The sequence below is a fragment of the Sturnira hondurensis genome, unplaced genomic scaffold (assembly GCF_014824575.4).
Source record: "Sturnira hondurensis isolate 20B ecotype Veracruz unplaced genomic scaffold, ASM1482457v3 Scaffold0013190, whole genome shotgun sequence".
NCBI lineage: Eukaryota > Metazoa > Chordata > Mammalia > Chiroptera > Phyllostomidae > Sturnira > Sturnira hondurensis.
In genome coordinates, this window is record NW_028085821.1 from 3178181 (window position 1) to 3199771 (window position 21591).

General features: G+C 55.9%; 1 protein-coding gene across 5 annotated transcripts in view; it reads right to left on the bottom strand.

The window, feature by feature from the left end:
* The window catches only part of HDAC7 (histone deacetylase 7), a 41576-nt gene that overhangs the window by 17456 nt on the left and 2529 nt on the right, over nucleotides 1-21591 (bottom strand). Inside the window, exons 1-2 of one of the 5 annotated variants that reach the window (XM_037061120.1) lie at nucleotides 18470-18676; nucleotides 2790-2840 (exon numbers count right to left, since the gene is read on the bottom strand). In XM_037061120.1, coding sequence (XP_036917015.1) covers nucleotides 2790-2840; nucleotides 18470-18488 — 70 coding nt within the window. In that variant the 5' untranslated portion in view covers nucleotides 18489-18676. Of the gene's footprint in view, nucleotides 1-2789; nucleotides 2841-18469; nucleotides 18677-21591 lie in introns of those variants that run through there. The other 4 variants (XM_037061119.1, XM_037061123.1, XM_037061124.1 and 1 more) reach the window with 4 other exon arrangements.

Genomic DNA, 21591 nt, shown 5'->3' on the forward strand with positions numbered 1-21591 from the left:
TGGTGAGGACACAGCTCAGCTGCCTCTTCTCAAGTGTCCTCCGCACCCATGCCAGGAGCACCCTGCCAAGGCTGTGGGTGCAGGGGCTATTTATAACTAGCTGCCGGACCAGGTTCTCCACCAGCACAGCCAGCTGAGCCAGGCTGGGCTGCACAGCCTGAGATACTGCCCGAGAAGGGGAGGCAGGCGGGTGTGGGAGCAGGTGCCCTCGGAGGGAGCGCACAAGCACTGGAACCTTTCTGGAGAGGCCTCCTTCAGCTCAGCCAATGCTGAGCAATCCCCATTAGGGCAGCCCCAGACTGTCCTCAGGGCCCGAGGACGAGGGGGACTGGAGGGCACTACGGCAAGCACCAGCCAGGAAGCCAGGAAAAGCGACCTCTAGGCCCAACTCAACCATTACTAGTCATTATCTTAACACGTGCAGAACACATACACGTGTGGCTGCAAAACCCTCCAACCGCGTCACCCCCACTATGCCCTGGGTGATGCTCGTCACTATTCTGTTGCCCCAAATGAGGAAGCTGAGGCTCAGGTGAAGGCCCCCCAGCTCCGGGCAGATTGAGAGCCTGCCAAGGCCAGTGCTCCAGCTCGGTTTTCCCATTGATTTTCAGGAAGTTGTCACCCCTCAGGGGGGTTTCTCATGGGCAAAGGGGAGGGGACTACAGTAGACTGTCGCTAAGGGGCACTGGCTCTCATATTCTCACACTGTGAGACAGAGACAAGAGAAGAGCAGAGCAAGGAGGTGCCCCCACAACTCTCCAGATGCCAGGAGACCAGAGCCAGAGGCTGTGCACCCAGGTGCGCCCGTAGCAGGCAATTCACAGCTTTGACTCCCTGACCCCTTGTTCACTCGTCCATCCAGGGAACCCAGAGTCTCACTGGCTGAGTCTAGGCCTCCAACGCCAACACAGTCTGGCCCCAGGAAGGGTCTCAGTCCTTCTACATCTGGTGTCCTGGCTTCCCGGGGTGACTCCCCTGATGATGCCAGAGGGACCTAGAGGAAGCCAAGGCAGGCCACCGGACTTGCGGCCAGTGGCTTCAGCCACACACAGACGGTGAGCGGCCCTATCCCTCACTCCCAGCACTGCAATGGCCTCCAGAGCAAAAGGCTTCTGGGAATGTGGGAATGGCTCCCAGGGAGACTTAGCATTTGAATGACCTGGTGCTAACCCAGGTTCTCTTAACTTTGTCCCCTACATCTGAATACAAACCTTCCATTACAGCCATCAGCTCCCATCCCATCACAGCCCACGTCTTCTGTCCTCTGAGTTTTGCTCACAATGTCCCTCTCCTGGTGCTGTTCTCAGCCCTCAATTCTACGTTTTTTTCCTTTTTTTTTTAATCCTCACCCAACGATATGCTTATAGATTAGAGAGAGGGAAGGGAGTGAGAAAAACATCAATGTGAGAGAGGAACATCGATCAGTTGCGTCTTGCACATGTCTCAATGGGGTGGGGTGTCAGGGGACTGAACCTGCAATGTAGGCGTATGCCCTGACCTGGAATCAAACCTGTGACCTTTCAGTTTATTAGATGTCACTCCAACCAACTGAGCCACACTGGCCAGGGCTCAAGTCTACTTTTCCAGATCCTACCCTTTCTTCCAAGCCCAGCCAGTCTTTGCACTTCCCTGGACCCAGCCCAGGGCCCTGCGGCTTTCAATCATGCTGACAGTTCTGTGCCCTGTATGCACAGCGTGGGTGGGGACCATGCCTGACTTAAGCTCCAAGGACAGGGACTTGTTTATTGCACCCTATCCAGCACCTAGAACAGCACCTAGCACATAACAGGCACCTAATAGATACCAGCCGAATCAATGAAGACATCTCTCTCCCCCAAATGCCCAGGGAGGTGCCCTGGCAGAAAGACAGGGTTCATTAATGTTCCTCTTTTCTTTTCCTAGTTTCTGTATTTAATTTTTAGAAAATCTCACATCTGTGAAGACTAAATAACAATAGGTGGTAAGTTTAATGTGTTCTGAATGGATGGATGAACACAAGAATCAGCTGTCCCCTTGTTTGGCACTGGTCACATAGCAGAGTCTACTATTATTACTCTTTTTATTTCTGTGTCCTAGCTCCCCAGCCTGCCTATAAGCTTTTAGGCAGCCAGGATGGGAGCAAAGAAGACATCTGGCCTTCATTTCTCCTTGCCACGTATAACTACTAGGCATCAGGTATGTACCTAGTGGGCCCAAAGTGGATACTGGCTGAAGTTAAGGAGGAGGCAGCCTGCAACCAGCCCCAGCCCCAGGCCACAGGCCTGTCCTAACCAGGGCAGGAGGTAAGGAAGGTGAGATAACCGGAAAGAGGGGTCCTCCCCCTCTGGTCGGAGCAGCACAAGGCACCCTCCCATCCTGCAAGGGCTGCCGTGCCACCTTGCAGGGCTGGCATGAGGACAAAGAGCCAACAGTCAAGAACATGAGCCTGATGTGAGACCGGGACCTGAGTATAAACATTAGCTTCCTACATGCCTTCCTGTTTCACTGCATCCAGCCAGGACAAGAGGAGCATCCTGCCTGTCCTCTTCCTGTCATGCTTCCTAGCACTGGGGCCAGCCTGGATCCAGAGTTTCCGCCTTAGCTCCACTCCTCACCCCTTCCCCATGAAACCCCGACTTCACCCTCTCCCCTGGAACCCCAACCTCCTGCCTCTCTGGCTGACCAGCCAGCTCCCCTGCCCAACCACCACTCAGCACCTCATGCTTCTGTTGTCCTTTCCACCCTCATTTTCCACTTCCCACCCTCATCTTCCACTTCCCACCACAGTCTCCCTCAGGACTGATGCTTACCTGTGCCAGGGGGCCTGGGGCAATGGGCACCCGGGGTCACCTGGGTCCCATCTGTAGAGAGAAGAGAGCTGGAGTGAAGGGGCTGTGGAGAGGCGAGGGGGAAGAGTGAGGGCTAAGCCAGGCAGACACCCTGCCACTGCAGGAGGGCCCCGTCCAGCTGGAGCCCTCCAAAACCCGGCACCTGCACCAGCAACTAACTGAAAAGAGAAGTCTCTACCCCATTCCTTCCCTCCGGTTCCCATGCTGGACCAGAACAGTCCTCAACTCACTCTTCCTCATCTGATCTAAGCGACTCAGTTCACCCTGCATGAAGGAGCTCAGGATGCAACGGGAACCCAAGGAGGCCCCAGCTCACCTAACAATGCCCTCAGTCCTCCCAGTGTACGCAGATACAGTCTTTCCTGGGCCTAGACTCCTGCAGCCCAAAGAGAAAGGAGGCTAGGAGGTGAGACCTGTGGAGGCCAAGCCAAAGACCCCAGAAGGGAGAGGGAGAAGCAGGCTTGGAGAAGGGGAGGGGAGCCCACAGACGCTCCACAGTTCGAGAGGGGCTGGATCTCAGCCCAGGGGTCAAGTCAGATCTGGTGGGAGCTCTGAAGTGGTGGAATGCATAGTCCGAGGACCCCAGAGTAGGCACCCCTTTTCTCCTCCTGCTCCGTCCTGTGCCCTACAGCCTGCTCCCCGAGACAACTGCTCAGCCTTTTTCACAAATAACCTGAAAACCAAAGTGTTTCCTTGTGGAAATGGCCACCTGTCCCAGCCTCTTAAGCCCAGCCCAGTCGCCCCTCCCACTAGAAGCCATGAAACCCCTGGTGGGGCCAGAGCTGGTCAACAGCAGAGAGGCCTTGAGGAGTAATGAGACTGGACAGGGTGGGGGAGACACAGATGAGTCCTGAGGCCATCTACCCAAGATGGACACTCTCCAGCCTGCTGTCCCAGCTCAGACCCAAGGAGACAGGAGGCCAGGAGATTGGAACGCCGCCTGGTGGGGGCACTTGGTGAACCCATGGAAGCCCTCTTCAGGCAGAAGGGGTATTTTCTGGAGGACAGTGGGTGAGGGCTGTGCTTCTGGGTCTGTCTAAGGGGCAGCCCCAGTTCCTCTTCCAGAGCTGAAAAGGAGAACTCCCTGCAGGCAGGCGCTGCTGGGGGAGGGGGCGACTCTAGGCAAAGAGGGACTCCCACCATCTGCCTTCAGAGGCCAGGGTTCCACACTTTAAATGGCAATGCTTGGTAGAGAAATGCCACTCCACCTATTCAAATTCGGCCCATCTTTTGAAGTCCAGTCCAAGCCCACATCCTCATGAAGCTCACCCTGACCTCTCTTGGCTGGCCACAGTGCCCATTCTGTGCCTACCACATGGACACTCCATTAATTATCATCTGTGGGGCATCATTTGCAAGCTGTGCCCATCTGCACACAACACCTTGCTGGGCACACAGCAGGCTCTGTTAGAAACTGGTGATTCGAACATAATGACTCTCTCCTGGCCCCCTGCCTAGGACATAGCATGAATATTTCTCAGGGTCTGTGAGCCCCGAGGAATACTGGTGTCAGAGGCAGCCTCTCCACCCCAGGACGCGGCAACCTCTACCCCAGGTCCTCTTATCCCTTAAGACCTCCTCTTTCTTCTGCAGGACCTGGGCCCTCAAGAGAGGTTTCTGAACCAGGCTCCAGCGTGCACTCTCAGAGGCATGTCAGCCCTAAGGCCCCTGCCTGCAGGGGATTCTCTCCTGTCTCCCTCCGTCCCTGCCTGAGGGCTGGTCAGCAGCATTCATGCTTGGGAACAGAGCCAGGTTCTCTGCACGCCACTCCCCTGGTAACCACGAATTCTGTACACCATGCACTCTCTGCACAGGACAAAAACTAATGGCCCTGAACTCTGGTGTTTGCTACCTGGCCCCAGAGAGATGTTTTATGATGCTGATCGGTGGTCTATATTCTGTTCAGAAAATTTGTGGGCATACATGAGAGCCCACACATGCATGTGCACCCATGGACGCATTGCCAACAGGAGCTGTGTCCAAAAGCAATTCCTGGAAGAAGTTCTGCTTCTCCCCTGACTCCCTGGCTCTGTGCTTGACAACCTTTGAGTTCAGAAGAGCCCAGAGCAACAGAGACAAGACCTGGGGCACAGCTCCCCTGTGTCCCAGAGGGAGGAAAGGTATCGAAAGACACCCAGTCAGTGGCTGAAGTGAAACCAGACAGTGAACACCCCACATCCCAGGTTTGGGGATGAAGTTGGGACCCCTCTTCTCCTCAAGCCCTCTCAGAGCACTGTTACCACTAATCTGGGGTGAAACTGAAATACGATCAGGAGTGAATGGACCCTTGCACATCCCCTGGCCAGAGTGGAGACCCCTTCTTTTTGGAATCCCGGCAACCCCCCACTTCTACTGTCTTGGGAAGCAACTGCAGTCAGGCTGAAGACGCAGTGTACCTGGCACTGAGGGGCTGGGCTGACAGCGGCAGCTCCCCACACCGGAACACCTGCTCTCATCCGGAATCAGAGAGCCCCAGAAATCCTGCTTCACGTGTGCACCCCAGCCCTCGGCAACCTCCAGGGCAGACAGACACAAAGGCCACTCTTCTGTCCCTGGGCACCTGCATGAGCTGGTCTCCCCTCCTACCTTGTTGCCTTGGGCCTTACCTGCCCAACAGAAACCTGAGCCCTGCCTGACCACCTGCTCTCTCAGGTGCGGCAGGCCCTTTGTCAGGGGGAGGGCTTTGCCACCCAGAAGCCCCCTCCCGACACTTCCAAAGCCATTTTGCAGCTGTTCCGCCTGCCTGGTTTCCTGACTAGCTCAAAGGAGCAGCAGGAAGACCCAGGCCCAGCAGCCGGAGGAAAGCAGGCAGCCGCAGGAGGCCAAGCACTGGGTTCCGGGCTGACCCCCTTGACACCCCACGTTGCGGCTCTGGTTCTGTTTCCCTGAAACAGGCAGCACAAAGCTTGACTCCGTATTGGGCTGGCAGAGAAGAGGAAAGCTGGAGGAGAGATGGCTGGAGGAAGATCCAAAACCAAATAAACACAAGAAAGGACATCACGGTTGCCAGGCCTCTGTGACACACAGAGAGGGCTGAGCACAGAGAAGCTCTTCTTGAAGGCACTCGGCTGTCAGAACCTGAGAACTTTAGGACCTGATGGGGCTTTCAGATTGTTCAGGCCTACACACTCTTGCTTCACAGAGGAGGGCGGAGAGAGGGCAAGGGGCTAGGTCATGGTCCCCTAGCGGGTCAGTGGTACAGCCAGGCCAGGCCAGGCCACTGCTGGGGGGAATCCAAAAGTCAATCCCAGGCGCAGGTACTGAGTAGTCCAGGTGAGGTCATTCATCCGGGAGTTGAAGAGACGGAAATAGGAATGAAAGCTGGTTCTCACTTTCAAGGAGTTTCAAATACAAGTCACAATTTTTTTAAAATGAAAAAGTTTGCTGCTTACAGATACTAAAAAAAATTCAAAGAGCCCCAAAACATATGAAACAAAGTTTCTTACTCATCCAACTCCCTTGAACTTTCCTAGAATCAACTCTTTTTTTAAACAGTTTCTTGTATTCCCCCTTCCAGAAATTCTCTTACTCATTTTCTTGGCACTAAGCGGCTTATTGCTCAGATTTATTCGGAATTCAGAGGGCTGCAAGCTGCCTGGAAACTCCTGCCACATGAAGTGATGCAAGTGAGAGTCCAGAGGATAGAGGACATCAGCTTCCAGGTCAGATGGACCTGGGTTCGAACTGACTCCCTCAGTGACCAGCAGGGAGAGCCAGGGACACAGTGTAACCTGGCTCAGCTTCAGCTGCCCAAGAAATAAGAGGATAAGAAAATCTGCTTGGAAGCAGTCCTCTGAGATTAGCAATGCTGCGTGTGAAGCACCTAGCATGTGGTAGGTGCTGACTTGATGGCTGTGATTCATACTGCTTGCCCTTGAACTTGTCCTCGGCCTCCACTCTGGCATAAGCATTCCATCCTCCCTCCTCTACCACAGTCCATTTTCTCCCAGATGCAGCCCCAGCCCCATCTCTTATCCTTTGCCTCTCCCACTGGTCTCATCCCCCACTGGTCTCATCCCTCTTTCTTCCATCTGAACTTGTGTAAACTCATACTTGACTACCTGCTGGAAGTTGTTCTAAGTGATTTTCTTACATGTGCTAATTCATCTAACCCTCACGAAGTGGTTACTGTTTTTATCCCCATTAAAGAGATCAGTTGACTGAGGCCCAGCAGTATCAAATAACTTGTCTGAAGTCACGTAACCTGGAAGAGGCTCAGCTGGGACCTGGGTCGGGCAATTAAGCTCCAGAATCCGTGTTCGCAACCAATATACTCCATTGCTCCTCCCCGGCACTTTCACTCCACGGGCCATCACAGAGAGAACAAAGGCGGGGCCTCGCTGGGCACAGAGGAAGATAGAAAAATCACACAGGCCCCCCAGAGACCAGCACCAGCAGTAAACCCCGCCCCCGGTCAGAGGGCAGAAGCTGCCTATTTCACCTCTGGGGCCCCATGAAGACGATCCCGAAGAATCACCTTTCTGGACAGCGAGTAACTGTTGGCTTCCCGGGTTCCACGTCACAATCTCAGACTTCACAGGGGAACGTGGGGCTGGCAGCAGGTGGGGGGGCTTGGAGGAGCATGGGCTTCTTTTCCCCTGCTCTCAGGTGCTCTGCCATATCCCTTCTCTAGAAGCTCCCAAGTCCCTCCGAGGCTCTCTCATTAGCACCCCAAAGCAAGGTCCACAGTGCAGGCAGAGGGGCCAGCTGCCCACGGGGATGAAGGCTACACTCCCAGGGGAGTGGCTGGGACAGGGCCTGCCAAGACAATGCTTCCTGTCAGCCCAAGGCGAGGGGCCTGCAGCTGGATGTGAGAGGCACAAAGCAAGCCCTCCGCAAAGCTGGCCCTCTGGCCTTTGGCTTCACAGCAAGCAGGCCCCTTTCCCCACGCTGGGGCCCGGGGGGCAGCTATTTTTAGCTCTTGACACCTGGGTATTTTGCAGCCGCAGGATGTCCGGTTTGGAGTCTCTTTCTGGGAATCCCACATGCGGCTGTTGTAAACAGCCCCACGCAGTGGTGGCCAAGCTGGGAGCCTTGCCCCCCCCACTTCTGGTGTTTGAGATGAATCAAACAGGAAGCAGACGTAACCATGGCAGCGGCAGCTTGAGCTCTCCGGGGGTGGGAAAAGCGTCCTCTCTGGCTCCTTGCCCCTGTCCCAAGTCCTCTAGTCGGCTCCCTGCCACTCCTCAGGGATGGAGACCCCCGGACCCTAAGGCAGGGAGAGCTGGGCCACTCTGACTGTGGGCAGCTGTTCATTCTTGGGACTAGCACTCTCTAAAGAGCTTTACTGTCCTCTGGCGAAGAAAAACGGGGTTTTCTTCATGCCCTGCCAGCCTCCGGGGCCCTCTCAGACCTACCACTCAGTGCTCCCCTGCCTGCTCTTTGTGAAGGTGTTGGGGGGAGAGTGGAGCAGAGCTCAGGGAGGCCAGCACCCACTTCCTGTCACCCTCAGCCGTCTCCTCACAGCAGGGGGCCTGCCTGCCACTGTGGGAATTCCTGAGCAGGCAGGCCCCCCAGTCCCAGCACCCCTGGTCCAGACTGCCCCGGGGTTCCTCAGGTCCCCAAAGCATTCCCACTCACTCTCACTCCCTGGCACCAGAAGCTCCAACCCCTGAGATAGGAGTTCACTAGGATGTCTAACCACCACCTTCCCTATCTCAAACAAAACATCCCGAAGGGTCTAGATGGGGGCCCCACCGGTAATATGGGGAGAAGGGTTGAGGCTCTGTCAGCTTCTGCCTTTGTCTCCCCACTCCCCTACCCCCTGGTGCCCCGCTTAAAGCAGCTGCTGCCTCACTAGCAGGGCCCAGACGGTCTTTCTCAAGGGCCAGCGCTCACCCGGCAGGAAGCGTGCTGGCCGGCCCCCGGCTGCCTCTCAGAGCCTCTCCTCCCCTCAGAAGTCTCATATTCATTCACTTGCCCCCCTTGCTGTTCCCTCAGCCTCTAGACCCTCCTTGGCTGGACCCTGCCTCGCTGTGTCTGAGCCCCACTCCCACCTGCCTGCCTGTCGGCCTCCCCCCACGGCCGACGGGCCTTCCTCAGCTCCTCTCACCTGTGCCGCCCATGCGGCCACTCAGCCACCCTGGAGACTGCCAGGGGAAAGTTTAAGTCACTTCACTACTAGTATTAATGATGACCATAGTATAATTGCAAATTAACATTAGTAATGACCGACATCCATGTGTGGAATGTGCACCGGGCTCTGGTCCCTGAGGCCTCTCTCTCAGACTGCCTTATCTGGGCCTCCCAACAACCCTGGTCAGGTAGACCTGTCATGATCCTCTTTTCACAGAGGAGACTGAGGCTCAGAGAGGTTCAGAAAATTGCCGAGGTCACACAGACAGCAAGCAGGTTTTCTGGGATCCCAGAACCTAAGCTCATAATGACGCCATTGGTGTGTAAAACTGGTCCCACCCACCTCCGTGGAGGGCGACAGGGCCCAGCTGGGGCCCAGCTGGGGCCAGCGACTGCAGGCCTGGGGCTCATTCCCAGGACCAGCATGTTCCCACAGTGTGCTGGCCCTCCATCCAGAAAGTATCCACAACAACAAAAACTAAAAGCAGAGAGAATAATCTCTGTCTGCGACCCTCACATGTTTTCTTGCCTCCAGGAGGCACTCCACAGCCCCACCTTCACTTCTGTTTCCATCTTATATTTTCCCTGCTTTTTAATGTACGTGTTACCATTTTACTGTTTCCTGTGCACTGCCTCCAGCAGGGCATAACCAGCCCAGCGAACCTCCCAGGGCTGCAGGGGAGGATCACAGGCTCTCTGGAAACCGTCAGGCCTGTATAAATGCAGGTTGCGTAACCACAGTAAGTCCCCCATCAGAGTGAGCAAATTCTCCCCGGAAGACTCGCTCTCCTGCTCCCTCCCTCCCTCTCTTCCTCAGGACACACACACACTACACCTGTGGGCAGGTGGAAGGGACGGAGCATCCAGCAGCGCTCAGGAACCACCCACCCTCACCGCAGGCTCCTGGGGACTAAGAACACAGCCAAAGGGCCGTTGGCACTCTTGCCCCTGGGTGTGGAGAAGGCGGAGGCCACTGCGGGGATTCTGGCTCACTCCATGGCCTGAAGTGTCATTGGTATGAGTCTGTGAATAGCAACAAGCTATGGATGAATTCTGGCACTGACAGGGAAGCCGCGTTAATATTGATGACAGTAAATACACCCAAGATGGTCGTCCCATGTAAGCCTTGGTGGTCCCCTCATTTTGCCTGTTATTTTAGAAGATGGCCGAGGTCCACAGGGTAGATTCTGCAGATGATATGATTCCCTTCTGCGGCCAGGGCTGCCCCTGACTGATGAGCCGGGTTCCCCCGGATTGCACACCCAGCCAGGGTGCTCACACAGGCTTCAGGGAACATAACTGCTAGAGGCCTGGTCCTGGGAGCCGATTTGGACAAACCCGTTGTGAAGGACAATTTCTCGCCAACTGGGAATTCGGTGAAATGATGACATGAAAATGCACCCTAGTAGAAGGCGGAGGACACTGACTGGAGGAACAGCGCCCATGGTGTCATCTCATCCTGATGAAAGTGCAGTGAACCAGGGGCAGCATGAAATGGGAAGATGTGCCCTGAGATAAAACGGCAGTGATCTCTGACGGTGGTGCTGTGGTGTTTCTTAGTTTGGCATTTTTTGCTTGTCTGCCTCTATAATAACAAAAACAGAATATACACATATACGTGCTCACACTCATAAATATAAGGTGGCACAGCCAATGGGTTGCAGGGTCAAGATGCGACCTCTGCTTCCCCGGGACCCAGACCACGAGGGTCTTCATCAACTCTACATACAGACTCTGGGACCACGTATCTTTTGAGGACCTGCGTGATCTACGACCCAGTGTCCTCTGCCTCTCCTGAATCATGCAGAGGACCTAGCACGGGGCTGGGCACAAAGTCAGGACTTCGTGAATGCCTGCAGGCTGAATACTGATCACTTCCCGAGAGAAGTGCCTCTGCCTCTTCCAGGGCTGCTGTGCCGGGAATGCTCGCTGCTGACATCACTGGCCCTCCCATCCCTCCTCTGCCTCATGTTCCTCTTCCGAGCTGCCAGGGAGGGGCTGACATAAAGGTCACCCCAGCAGATGCTGGCACGGTATTGGGGGCGGTCCCGTCCCAGCCCTTGCCCTGTGCCAGCTGGATGGGAGACCCTCAGGTCCCCCGGAGCCCTGCCTCACTGGTAGCAGTGAAGTGAAAGAGAGAGGGCGTCCACCCCATGACTTCTGGCTCCAGACGCCTGCTGCTCCAGGCCCTGATGGGTGGAGGAATCTGGAACAGTGAATTTGGCCTGGTTTTTTCTGTGAATTGGGGCTGGGCCCAGTTTCTGTTCTTCATGCCTTCAGCATTCCCTATCCCTGACCTTCAAAAATATGAAAAATAACATTAATAATGATGACAGATGTTCTGTGTACACTGACTTCATACCAGGCACGGTACTAAGGTTACTTACTTTAATCTTTATAACAACTCCATGAGGCTGAAACTACTATTATTTTCCCATTGCAGGAGAAGAAAACTGAGGCCCAGGGAGCCCCTCTGCAGGAGAAAGAAGGGCCCTGCAAAGCTCAGCCGGGCCTCCCTCTGCGTCCTCACAGGAAGGCCCTCCCACCAAGCTCTGTACTGGGCACAGCAAATCCACGGTGCTAATTAACATCTGTCCTAATTAACATCTGTCGGGTACTTTAGAATCCACCAAGTGCTTACACATGCGTGTGAGAGAATCTCCACTTGAAAATCCACTTGAAAGACTAGGAAACAGAGACTTGGAGCTCTTGGCAACCTCGCACCAGCTCCCGCAGCCATTGGGCTGGGATTCAAACCCAGGTCTTTGGCCTCAGAACAACCTCCAAACCCAGGGCTTTTCTCCCCCCCACCCCCACCTGACATTCCCCCTGGCTCCATTCTCAAGATAGCCCTGAAGGCACGGAAGGAAGAAGCACATCCTCCTGACCCCAGAGACAAGCCTGTGCCGTGCCCCTCGCGCCAGAGTTGAGGTGCCAGCACCTCCTCGGAGGCTCCACCGTGACTCACTCCTGGGACCCAGGGGAAACACAGCCCTGCGCTGTGGGCAAACACTGCCTGCCACCCGCCCCGCCTCCAACTCCCCGCCTCCACATTTGCTAACTGAAACCCGGCTGCTGCTATTTTTAACCCTCCAGCTCCCCCTTGCCTGGGGCTCCCCGCCTTCACCCCACCCCCACCCCTGCCCCAACTGGGTGCCACCAGCCTGTCATTCTGAGAGCAGTTCCACAACCTGAACGCCCCAGAGGGCGCAGCGGATGCCCGTGCAGGTTTGTGGGGCAAGCAAAACAAGCTGGTTTCAGCCCAGTCCCGAATTCCCCCACCCCGGGCTCTTTCCGACCCTGTGGCTCCCAGCCTGCCCCAGCTTCTCCCTGCCATCCTGGGTGCTGGGGGGAGCAGGGAGGAATGGAACTTCAAGGACTGGGGATGACTGCAGGGCCAGAGCCCTGAAAGGGAATAGGGCACCCCTCATTCTCTCCAGGGCACAGGTTCGCCCTGAAGGCCCAAGGTCTCTAACCACCAGGGTTCCAATCCCTGCAGGCAACAGGAGGAAAAAAGGAAGTGGCCTGGAGACAGGGCGGGAGGGTGAATGTAGCCCAGGGCCCTCCTCATTAGGAGAAGTCCCCTCCCCACCCTGCTTTGGGGTTTGTGGAGGGGCTAGGGTTGAGCTAGGCACTCAGCCCAGAAGGTTGTGCACCAGCAGCCTAAAGGAGGCCCAGGTGGAGTGCCAGCAGAGGCGGGGACAGATGGGCCTCTTCTCTTACATGAGGGCTCCTCTAATTCTCAGCTAAGGAAAGGGCTGCACCTTCCTGCAGCCAGCAGCTTCTGGGTGCTGCCCGGAGAGGCTGGAGATGAGAGGTCTGCAGGCTGCTTGCTGATGAGAAAGTTAACTTCCTGAGGGGAGAAAGGGGAGGACAGCAGGGGGACCAGCCGGGAACACGGCCTTCTAGCTGATATCTCCGTCAGTTTGCAGGGCAGATTCCTCCGCACCTTTTCTCCTGCCCTGATGTGTTTGGTCAGCCTCGCCCCGCCCCAGCCCTCCTTAGGGTTCTGTCCTCTCTTCCAGGACCTAGGTCCTCTCTCAGCCTTGACCCCTTCCCTCTCTCCTCAGTGATTCTTGAGCCAGGTAAATAAATTCCAGTGGCCACAGAGGCAGCCAAGGCTAGACTCACAGGGGAGGGACTTGGCATAGGAGTTCCCAGGTGAAGAGATGGGGAGGAAGGGAAGGAGGTGGGGCAGGAGGGGCTGGAATGGGTGGCACTTGAGAGCTCCTGCAGGGAGGCTGCCGCCTTCCAACATCCAAGGTGTCCACAGGGCCCTGGACTCGGCGCCATGAAAGAAAAGCTGGTCCCCCAAGTCACCAAGCGAATGGCCTGGATGTCCTCCCTCTTCTTCCCCTAGGACAGGGGTGTCAAACTCATTTTCACCAGGGGTCACATCAGCCTCCCAATTGCCTTCAAAAGGACCAAATGTAATTTTAGGGCTGTATACATATAACTACCTTTAAATAGGAGCGAGAGCTTGCCGGGTAGAAACAAGGTGGAGGAAAAAACAAGGTGGAGGGCCAGATTTGGCCCGCAGGCCTTGTGTTTGCCACCTGTGCCCTGGGCCAACCTCTGGGGGCTGCTTGAGACGTGGAGATCCTGCTATATCTCATGCCAAGCAAGAAGCTGGCAGTGCAGGTCCCCATCCTGGACCCAGGCAGGTCCCAAGCCTGCTCTGAGGGCTCACTTGTAGTCTGGGGAGGTGAGAGAGGGTGTGAGTGTCACCTTCTGAGGCAGACCTCCCCTGGCCACCCTTTCTAAGTAAGTCTCACATTGTTATTCTCTATTGCTGCACCCAGTTCATTTCCTTCTTAAGGTTTATTAAAGTGTGTAGCTAAGTATATGCACTCATTTCTTTACTTGCTTACTTGTTACTGTCTGCCTCCTCCACTAGAGTGGAAGTTCCCGGAGGTCAGATGTTCTGCTTATATCTTCACTGCCTACCTGTGCCCGGTGCCTGGTGCCTGGCACACGGCAAGGCTCAGTAAGCACCCAGTGAGTGGATAAACAGCTGAATGACGGGCTCAGTACATGGGGCCTCCTTGTTGCCAACATAATCTTTAGCATTGGTGCTCGGTAGTTCCAGGATTTCCCTAAGGAGGAGGAAGCAGGATGTAACAGGAAGAGCAAGGTCAGGAAGTCTGGGACCCCAAGGGAGAAGTCGAGGCCCAGTGAGTGTATGCACCAGCCTCACCTGGTCCCCTGCATCACGCCCAGGGTGGACGCGTGCATACCTGCACACACAGAGGGCATGTGGCTAAACCCTGGACCAGGCTTCAAAGGCTTGAGTTTTGTCTTACTCTCCCTCTCAAGAGCCCTGTGTCCTCTGACAACCCACATACTGTCTTCTGTCGTGTATAATACGCACTTTTGCCCACATTCTTGAGGGGAAAATAAGGATGTGCATTATACACATCCTAATTATACTAATACTAATTCTGTATCGATGTAAATGTTTCTAATTTTTTATTTATGCTTATGCATTAAAAGTGTAACCCTAGAAAGAAATAACAATATCTGTAATGCACAGATACTACCCTCATTGGAATATAATCATCGGTTTTATACTTAAGTAAAAAATTGAATTAATTGAAGTAAAAATTAAGACTAAAGATTTGTTTCCTGAAAGTTTGGGCAAAAAATGTAGGTGTGCGTTACACATGGGAGTGCATTATACATAACAAAATGGGGTATCTTCTAAGAGCCCCAGTTTCTTCAAAAGAGAAAACAATGACGAGATTGGCCCAGATCGATGGTCCTCAGGTCTTCAAACATGGCCTTGCACCAGAATTGCCTAAAGCACACGTTAAAACCCACTCCCAGGCTCTGCCCCTGCAGATTCCACATCTGTCTGGATGGGGCCTGAGGAACTTTATTTTCATTTTATCCAACACACTCCTGGGTGACTCCCCAACAAATGGTCCAGAAACTGACATCTGAGGACCGAGAATGAGATGGTGCTTTCCGGCCCACACCTGGACTTCTATTAAACAGCCATGTCGGCACAGGTCCACACCCCCCTGGAAACATGAGCACATACCCCACACAGGGCCATAACCTGCAAGGGTGTACACCATACAGATCACACACATCTGTACTACATGTGTACATGCTCCCAAAGGACCCAGCACAAAGCCACCACACGGATCACAAGTTGCCACAGAACCACATCTACAAACACAGCCTGGGCCCCCGCACACCCAGTGTGCACACACACCCATCACATGCTGACCACACTACACAGACGCTATCCTGAATTTATTTTGCCTCTGGGAACCCGTCCAGGACCAAAGGAGCTGTGCTCTGCTGATGAAAACATCCCTCCCGCCTCTGCCACCTCCACCCCTTCCCCTCCCCCAGGCAGTGTGCGGTCCACCTCCACTCCACTCCGTAGGGGACGATGCTGAAGGAAGGCGGTGGAGAGAGGGGATGACAGGAGGCACAAAGCCCTCCCCAAGGTCCAGCAGCCCCTCTCTTCCCCTCCGCCTCACCCCAAGGAGATGCCAAAGGGCCTCCACCCAACCACCCCTCAGTGCTTGCTCTGCCCACTGGCCTAGATTCGAAGGCCCTGGTCCCAGCAGCCGAAAGGGTTAGGGAGGTGGCCAAATGTAGGGACTCCTCCTAATACTCAGGCCTCTAAGGAAAGGGCTGTCTGGAGGCATCTTCCTGCAGCCCAAAGGCCTGCGTCCCCCAGGGAAGGTTACCACAGAAACTGGGGGAAATACCACAGGGAAACACAATACCCGGCAGGGTCACCTGGTGACCAGGCTTCCTGCTGTGTTGCCCACCGCCCCCCTCATCCCAGTGGCCTCACAGCCTCCTTCTCCAGCCTCCACTTGGGCCTCCTCTCTGATGCTCTGTCCTGCCTCCCCTGGGGTGGGGGATGCAGCCTTATGCAGCATGTCTGCCCCTCTGTGGTTCCAAACAACATCCTTGGGGGTGGCCGGAGCTGAGCCCCCAACTCCTAATCCTACCAAGGCCCCCACCACAGGAAATCAAAGCTTCCTGCCCTAGAGGAAGTGCCCCATCCAGTGAACAAATCCAACACACACACATACACACAAGCAGTCCTGCAGCCTCAGGGAGGACAGATGCCCTCCCCCCAGCTCCTAGGCCCTCCTAGGCCCCATTTCTAGTCTAGCTGTGGACAGGCCAGGGCTGCGCTGTGAGGAGCAGGCGTGGGCAGGACCTGAGCCAGGCCAGGGGAGAGGGCCAGGAGAATGGGCACCGGCAGAGTCAGGTCCAGGTCCAGCTCCCCAGGGCCTGCCCTTCCCTACTGTGTGAGCTTGGGCCTTGCATTATTAGCTCATCTTCCCTCAGGTCCGTGCCAACATTTAAATTACCAGCTAGTAATAAAAGGCCAGGGAAGAGAAAACAACGAGGAGGGAGGGGTTACACAGGCTTCTGCCTTCCAGGTCCTTGGGCAAGCATGCCTGTAGCCAAGAGCAGGCGGCCACCCCCACCACACAGGAGCTTCTCACTCCCATTACCAGGATTAAGGAGGGGATGGAGGAACGTTCCAACTCTCATTCCCAGAAACCGCCAAGGATGAAAGCTGGGGCTGATCACCCCGAAGACAGTTGGGAGGTGCATAACAGTCCCCACAATGGACAGCGACCCCTCTCTTCACAGTCAACTTCTCTCTCTCAGTGCTCTGGGAAGCACACCTGGAATTCTCTCCCCATTTTATTTGATGGGGAAACTGAACTTCAGTGTCAAAGCAGACTGACCAGTTTAGGTGCTTGGGAGGGTCAGTGCAAGACCTGAATGCAACTAACTTCCCAGCCTCAGGATCCCAGCTTAAGACCTGGTGGCCAGAGAGACACCCATCCACAGGCTCAAGCTAAGAAACACACAGGCCTCAGGAGAATGCTTCCCCAGGCCATTCCAGATGTAACAACAGAGGCAGCTCTGAGCTTGGCCCTGCTGGGAGTCAGGGACATCAGGGACATCAGAAGACTAACAGCAGGGGAGGAGACTCCAACAGGTCCAGGACCTGATTCCAGCCTCAGTTCACTGCATGCAACAGAGAGGGCCTCCTTTGTGCCTTAGTTTCCCTCAGAAGTGACTGCAGAAAAGAGGAAAATTACTCATTAATTGAGGTGGGTAGAGAGAACAGAGAGCAGAGAAGGAGATGCTAAGCAATGAGGAGCTGTGAGACGTCTTGTAGAAGCTGCAAAAGGAGCCTGGGAAGTCTAAGCAGCTTGGCATGAAAAGAAAAGTGTATGTGGCAGTTGAAGCCACTTCAGAGACAGGGTCCTGTTGGGGAGAAATGGGCTGCCAGGGTGCCCCATCAGGGGGTAGGAAACTGAATCACAGTCTTCCTTCTCTCAGCCCAGTGCCTGAGCGGGGATCTGGACCTCTGGGTCCAGGTGCAAATCCCAGCCACAGGCTGGACAGTCCAGATGTTGAGTGTTCAGGGCCACTAAGATCCCAAGTCCCATTTGCACTCTGGAAATTGGCAGGCCAAGCGGGCCTCAAGCAGATGTTGAATTGGTGTGTGGAGAGGAATGGGCAGCAGCAAGGCAACCGGTGTTCAGATGCACAGGGCGGGGGCGGGGTGGGGGGTGCTCCGGGTATGCAGGACTGCCAGGAGGGACAAGGGGATGGCCTGGACTTGGTGGGAGGAGCAGCAGGTCAGATTCAAATGGGCAGCCAGAGGGAAGGAAATGGGGGCGGCGGGATATGGGTGGCCTGCAGGCCCCAGAGGGCTCTCTCCCAGCCCACAGGTCTAGAAACTCTGCCTGTCAGAGCCCAGCCTAGCTACCAGATTTTCAGCCTGCTCTAATACTCCCCAGCACCATCTGACTCCAGGCTTGGAGTGGGGGGTCGCACATCCTGTCCCCCGCCACTCAAGACAGAGCCTGCTGTCCCCACCTCTGCCGCTCCCTCTACAACTCACTTGGGCACAGGTGTCTCTTCACCCTAATGGGTGAGCAAGGGTGGGAGGCAGTGCTCGGGCAAACCTCCCAGTTCAGGACCCTCCATCGAGGGGATCACCTTCCCCCAGCCAAGGGGTTGGAGCAAGGCCCTGCGGGGATCCACGAGATGGGGGTGCTAAGGTCCAGTGCCTCGAACCCAGCCCCAACTCAGTGGGTTTTGCCCTTTGCCCTTGCGCTTCCAAACCTTCCGCTCCGGAGCACCGCCCCCTCCTGGGGCCGCGGCGGCCGTTCTTTCCTACCCGGTCCCCTCGTACGTCCTCCCCAGGAATGGGAATGATGAGACCCCAGGCTCAAGCATCAGGGGGCCCCGGGCCTCCAACTCCCTCCCTCGGGCCTATCGCTGCCCTAGGGCGGGCGGATGTGGGCGCCCAGCGGGAGGCCCGAGCACTCCGGCCCCGGAACAAGCCCCGGCCCGGAGCCTGCCAGAGTCCCTCGGAGCCGGGTGGAGCGGGCGCGGTCAGGGGGGCGCACGCTAGACTGGGCCGTGGGGCAACTGGAGCTCAAGCCTGAGCCCAAACCGGAGCCCGAGCCGGAGCCCGGAGCCCGAGCCCGGGCGGTTGGTGCTGGGGCGCCGCGCAGGGCGGGGCGGGCGGAGCGGGTGGGCAGCAGCCCGGTACTCACCAGCGCCGGGACTGTGCATCCAGGGGCCGGGGCCCTCAAAGCGGGGGGCTCATGGCGGGACAGGGGGCTGGGGCGCCGGCCTCACATCCCCCCAGTCGCCGGAGGCTGCAGAACGACTGTGAGACGGCGAGAGGAAGGGAGGGGGCCGGGAGGGGGAGGGCCCTGGCAGCCGGGCCAGCCGGGTAGGATGACAATGGAAGGAAATGCTTTATCTGAGGCTGAGAGCGGGCCAAGGGGGAGGGGAGGGAGGGGGCCGGCGCTGGCGGCCCTGGGACACACCACCCCGGCAGACGCTGCACCGCGAGGTGGCGGACACACCGCAGCCGGGGAGGCAGTGTCGGACCCGGAACGCGGGACTCGCCCGGATCCGCTCGAGGTAGCCGCGCTGCGTGCCGTGCAGCCGGAGCTGCGGCGCACGGACCCGCGCACAATTCCCGGAAACCCGGCTACCTGAGTGCCTGGTGCCATGCATGCACAACAGGGTCATACATCCATGTTTACACAGGGCTAGAGTCACTTACGCAGACACACTTCAGGGAAGGACCCCCCCGCCCCCCCGCGCACAAATACAGACAAGTATAGTCCACGAACAAACAGTCACACTTAAGGACAGTTGGACACGCGTGGAGTCCCAAGTCCCACGCAAGGAATCTCAGACAGACCCCCTCTTCTTGCACGACTAGCCTGAGAAAGTTCCAGGATTTGATTTGAATCACTGCCCAGCCCTCCCCCTTTACCATCCCCCACCCAACGCCTGCTGAGGGGAACAGAAGGGTCCAGCCTGTTCCTATTAAAAGGAAAAGGGGATGGGGGTGGTGCGGATTTTAAGTTTCCTTTTTTTAAGAAATTTCTCGAGGGATTTCCTTCCCTCCTCTCCTCTTCCTCTCTTCCTCTCCCCCCACAACTCTCCCCCCCACACACACACCCCCCTCCTGGTCCCTATGAGTCAAACTTCAGCAATGTGCCCAGTGTCTCCCAGTGCATTACAGCGGATCACAGAAATGTTCCAGTCTGTGAGTCGGAATGCTGCCGCCTCCAGCCCTCCCTCAGCTAATAAACTCAGCTCCTGCCGGCTTTGGGCAGCAGCCCTCCCTGACTGGGGGGGGGGGGGGGGGGGGGGGGGGGGGGAGGGGGGGGNCCCCCCCCCCCCGCCCCTTTTTAGCAGAAGGAGGTCAGATTCAGGGGTCAGAGGCTGAGGACCTCACCACTCTGCTCCCTGGCCTAGCCTATCAATTCTGTGGCCTCTGGCAATCTGCTGGGTGGGACAGGGTGGCCCCTGGGAAAGGGAGAAGTCCACAAAGTGAGACATGGGGGCTCTCCTCTCCTGGGAGGCATCACCGCTGGAAGGCGGAACGCAACCTTCATCTCACCACGTCCTCCCTTAATCCTAGGAACCCCAAGAGTCTCGAGATTCCACAGAAGGAGAAATTGAGGCTGAGCCAGTGGCAGAACTATGGCAGAGAGGAAACAAGAGTCCACAGTGGCCTAGGAGGGCTTGGCCACACAGAGGTCTAACTTCTGACCATAGACTCCTAGGTCCCACAAGTGTAGGTCCAGCCTCACCTCTTGTTGCTACCTGGGATTTCTAGCAACTGATTGTCTACTTCTTTCCCTTTCCCACATCCCAGCCCTCACTCAGCAGGCAGTGAGGGCTCTTGTTAACTTATCCTCACAGTTCTCTGCTGGCCCGCAGGCCCTCCTGCCACATGGCACCATACTGCACATACCGCTGTCTTTTTTCCTGCTGTTCTGACCAGTGCCTGCTGGTCCTTAGAGCTCTATAATGTTAGTTGCTACTATTACTATTTTTATGTTGGCCAAAGTGGGCTGCTGGCTGCTCCCCTTCATGTTCTCATTCTTTCCCAATCCCTCACCTTGGCTCACTGTGTTTCCTCCGACCATCGATGTTCCCACAGTCCCTTTCTCCTCCTGTTGAAATCCTTCCAGTCCTCAAGCTTATACCAACTTCTCCAGGAGCCTTTCCCTGAGTCCCACAGCCAGAGGGCTCTTCCCTTCTGTCACAGGACCCCAACCACGCCATCAGTCTGTCTACATTGACCTTGATCCGCCTAGTCTGTCGACGCGTCTCAACTCTCCTTCTTTTTAAGAATGTTCAAGAGTGGACATCCCTGAGCCCTGCTGCCACCTTTGTCATGGCTGTGTTTCTTGTTGTGTCTTGCTAAATGCCTCACACAGAATTCAAGTTCCTTACGGATGATTTGCTAAATTGGGACAGATGTTTATGGCCTTCAAGGACCCTACCCAAGCTGGGCACCTCCAATATACCCCTTTCTCCCCCATGAGTCCCCATGCTGACTGCAAGACACACATTCTTCCACCTCAGGTGTGTTCTTCCCAGCCCTTACTTCCAAACAAGAGCCTCTTTCCAGATCCTTCCTCTGTGCCCACAGCCTTCAGAAAAAATGCTTGGTTGTTACTTAGGAGTCTCGGCCTTTCCCCTGCTGTCTCTCTCCTTTCACCCCCTAATGCCCTTTCCTAAACCCCCAGGACTCCTGTGGTTATTTCTGGACTGAATTTGGGCCCTTATTTGCTCATTCCTTCCATGTGTATCAGTCATGTATTTAGTTGCAAGCCTTTTCTTTTCTTTTTGGCCTAATCATTGAGTTCTGAGAGATCTGAGCCAAATGGTATCTCCCGCTGCTGTGTCGATCCCCATGGTACCCAGCCCATGGCCTTCACCACATACCAGGACTCACTGCCCCCAAAGTACAGACGGAGAGAGAGACAGCATGTGAGGCCTGCATGTGGGAAGCTGGACTGTGCCCCTCCCTCCCTTGCCAGCTTTACTTACCACCTCACACCCCCCTCCCGCTGTGGCAGAGTCTTAAGCCAGCTGCTAAGTCAGACGTCCCTTGCCGGGATCAGTTAGCCTTCAAGAACCCTAAGAGACAGGAGACTGAAAAGTGCAAGCTACCTGTCTAGCCTCTGCCCCGGTGATCATAGGAAGTTTTTTTTTTTTTTTTAAGTTCTTGAGCCCAGGCTTCTCACAGACTGTCAGCTCAGCCCCCGCCTCCGTAGGGCCTGCCTTGTCTCTTCCAAGTCTTCTTGGAATCTCCGGCCAGTACAAAGCCCGAAGGCAACCACTTCTACTTCTTTTTCCT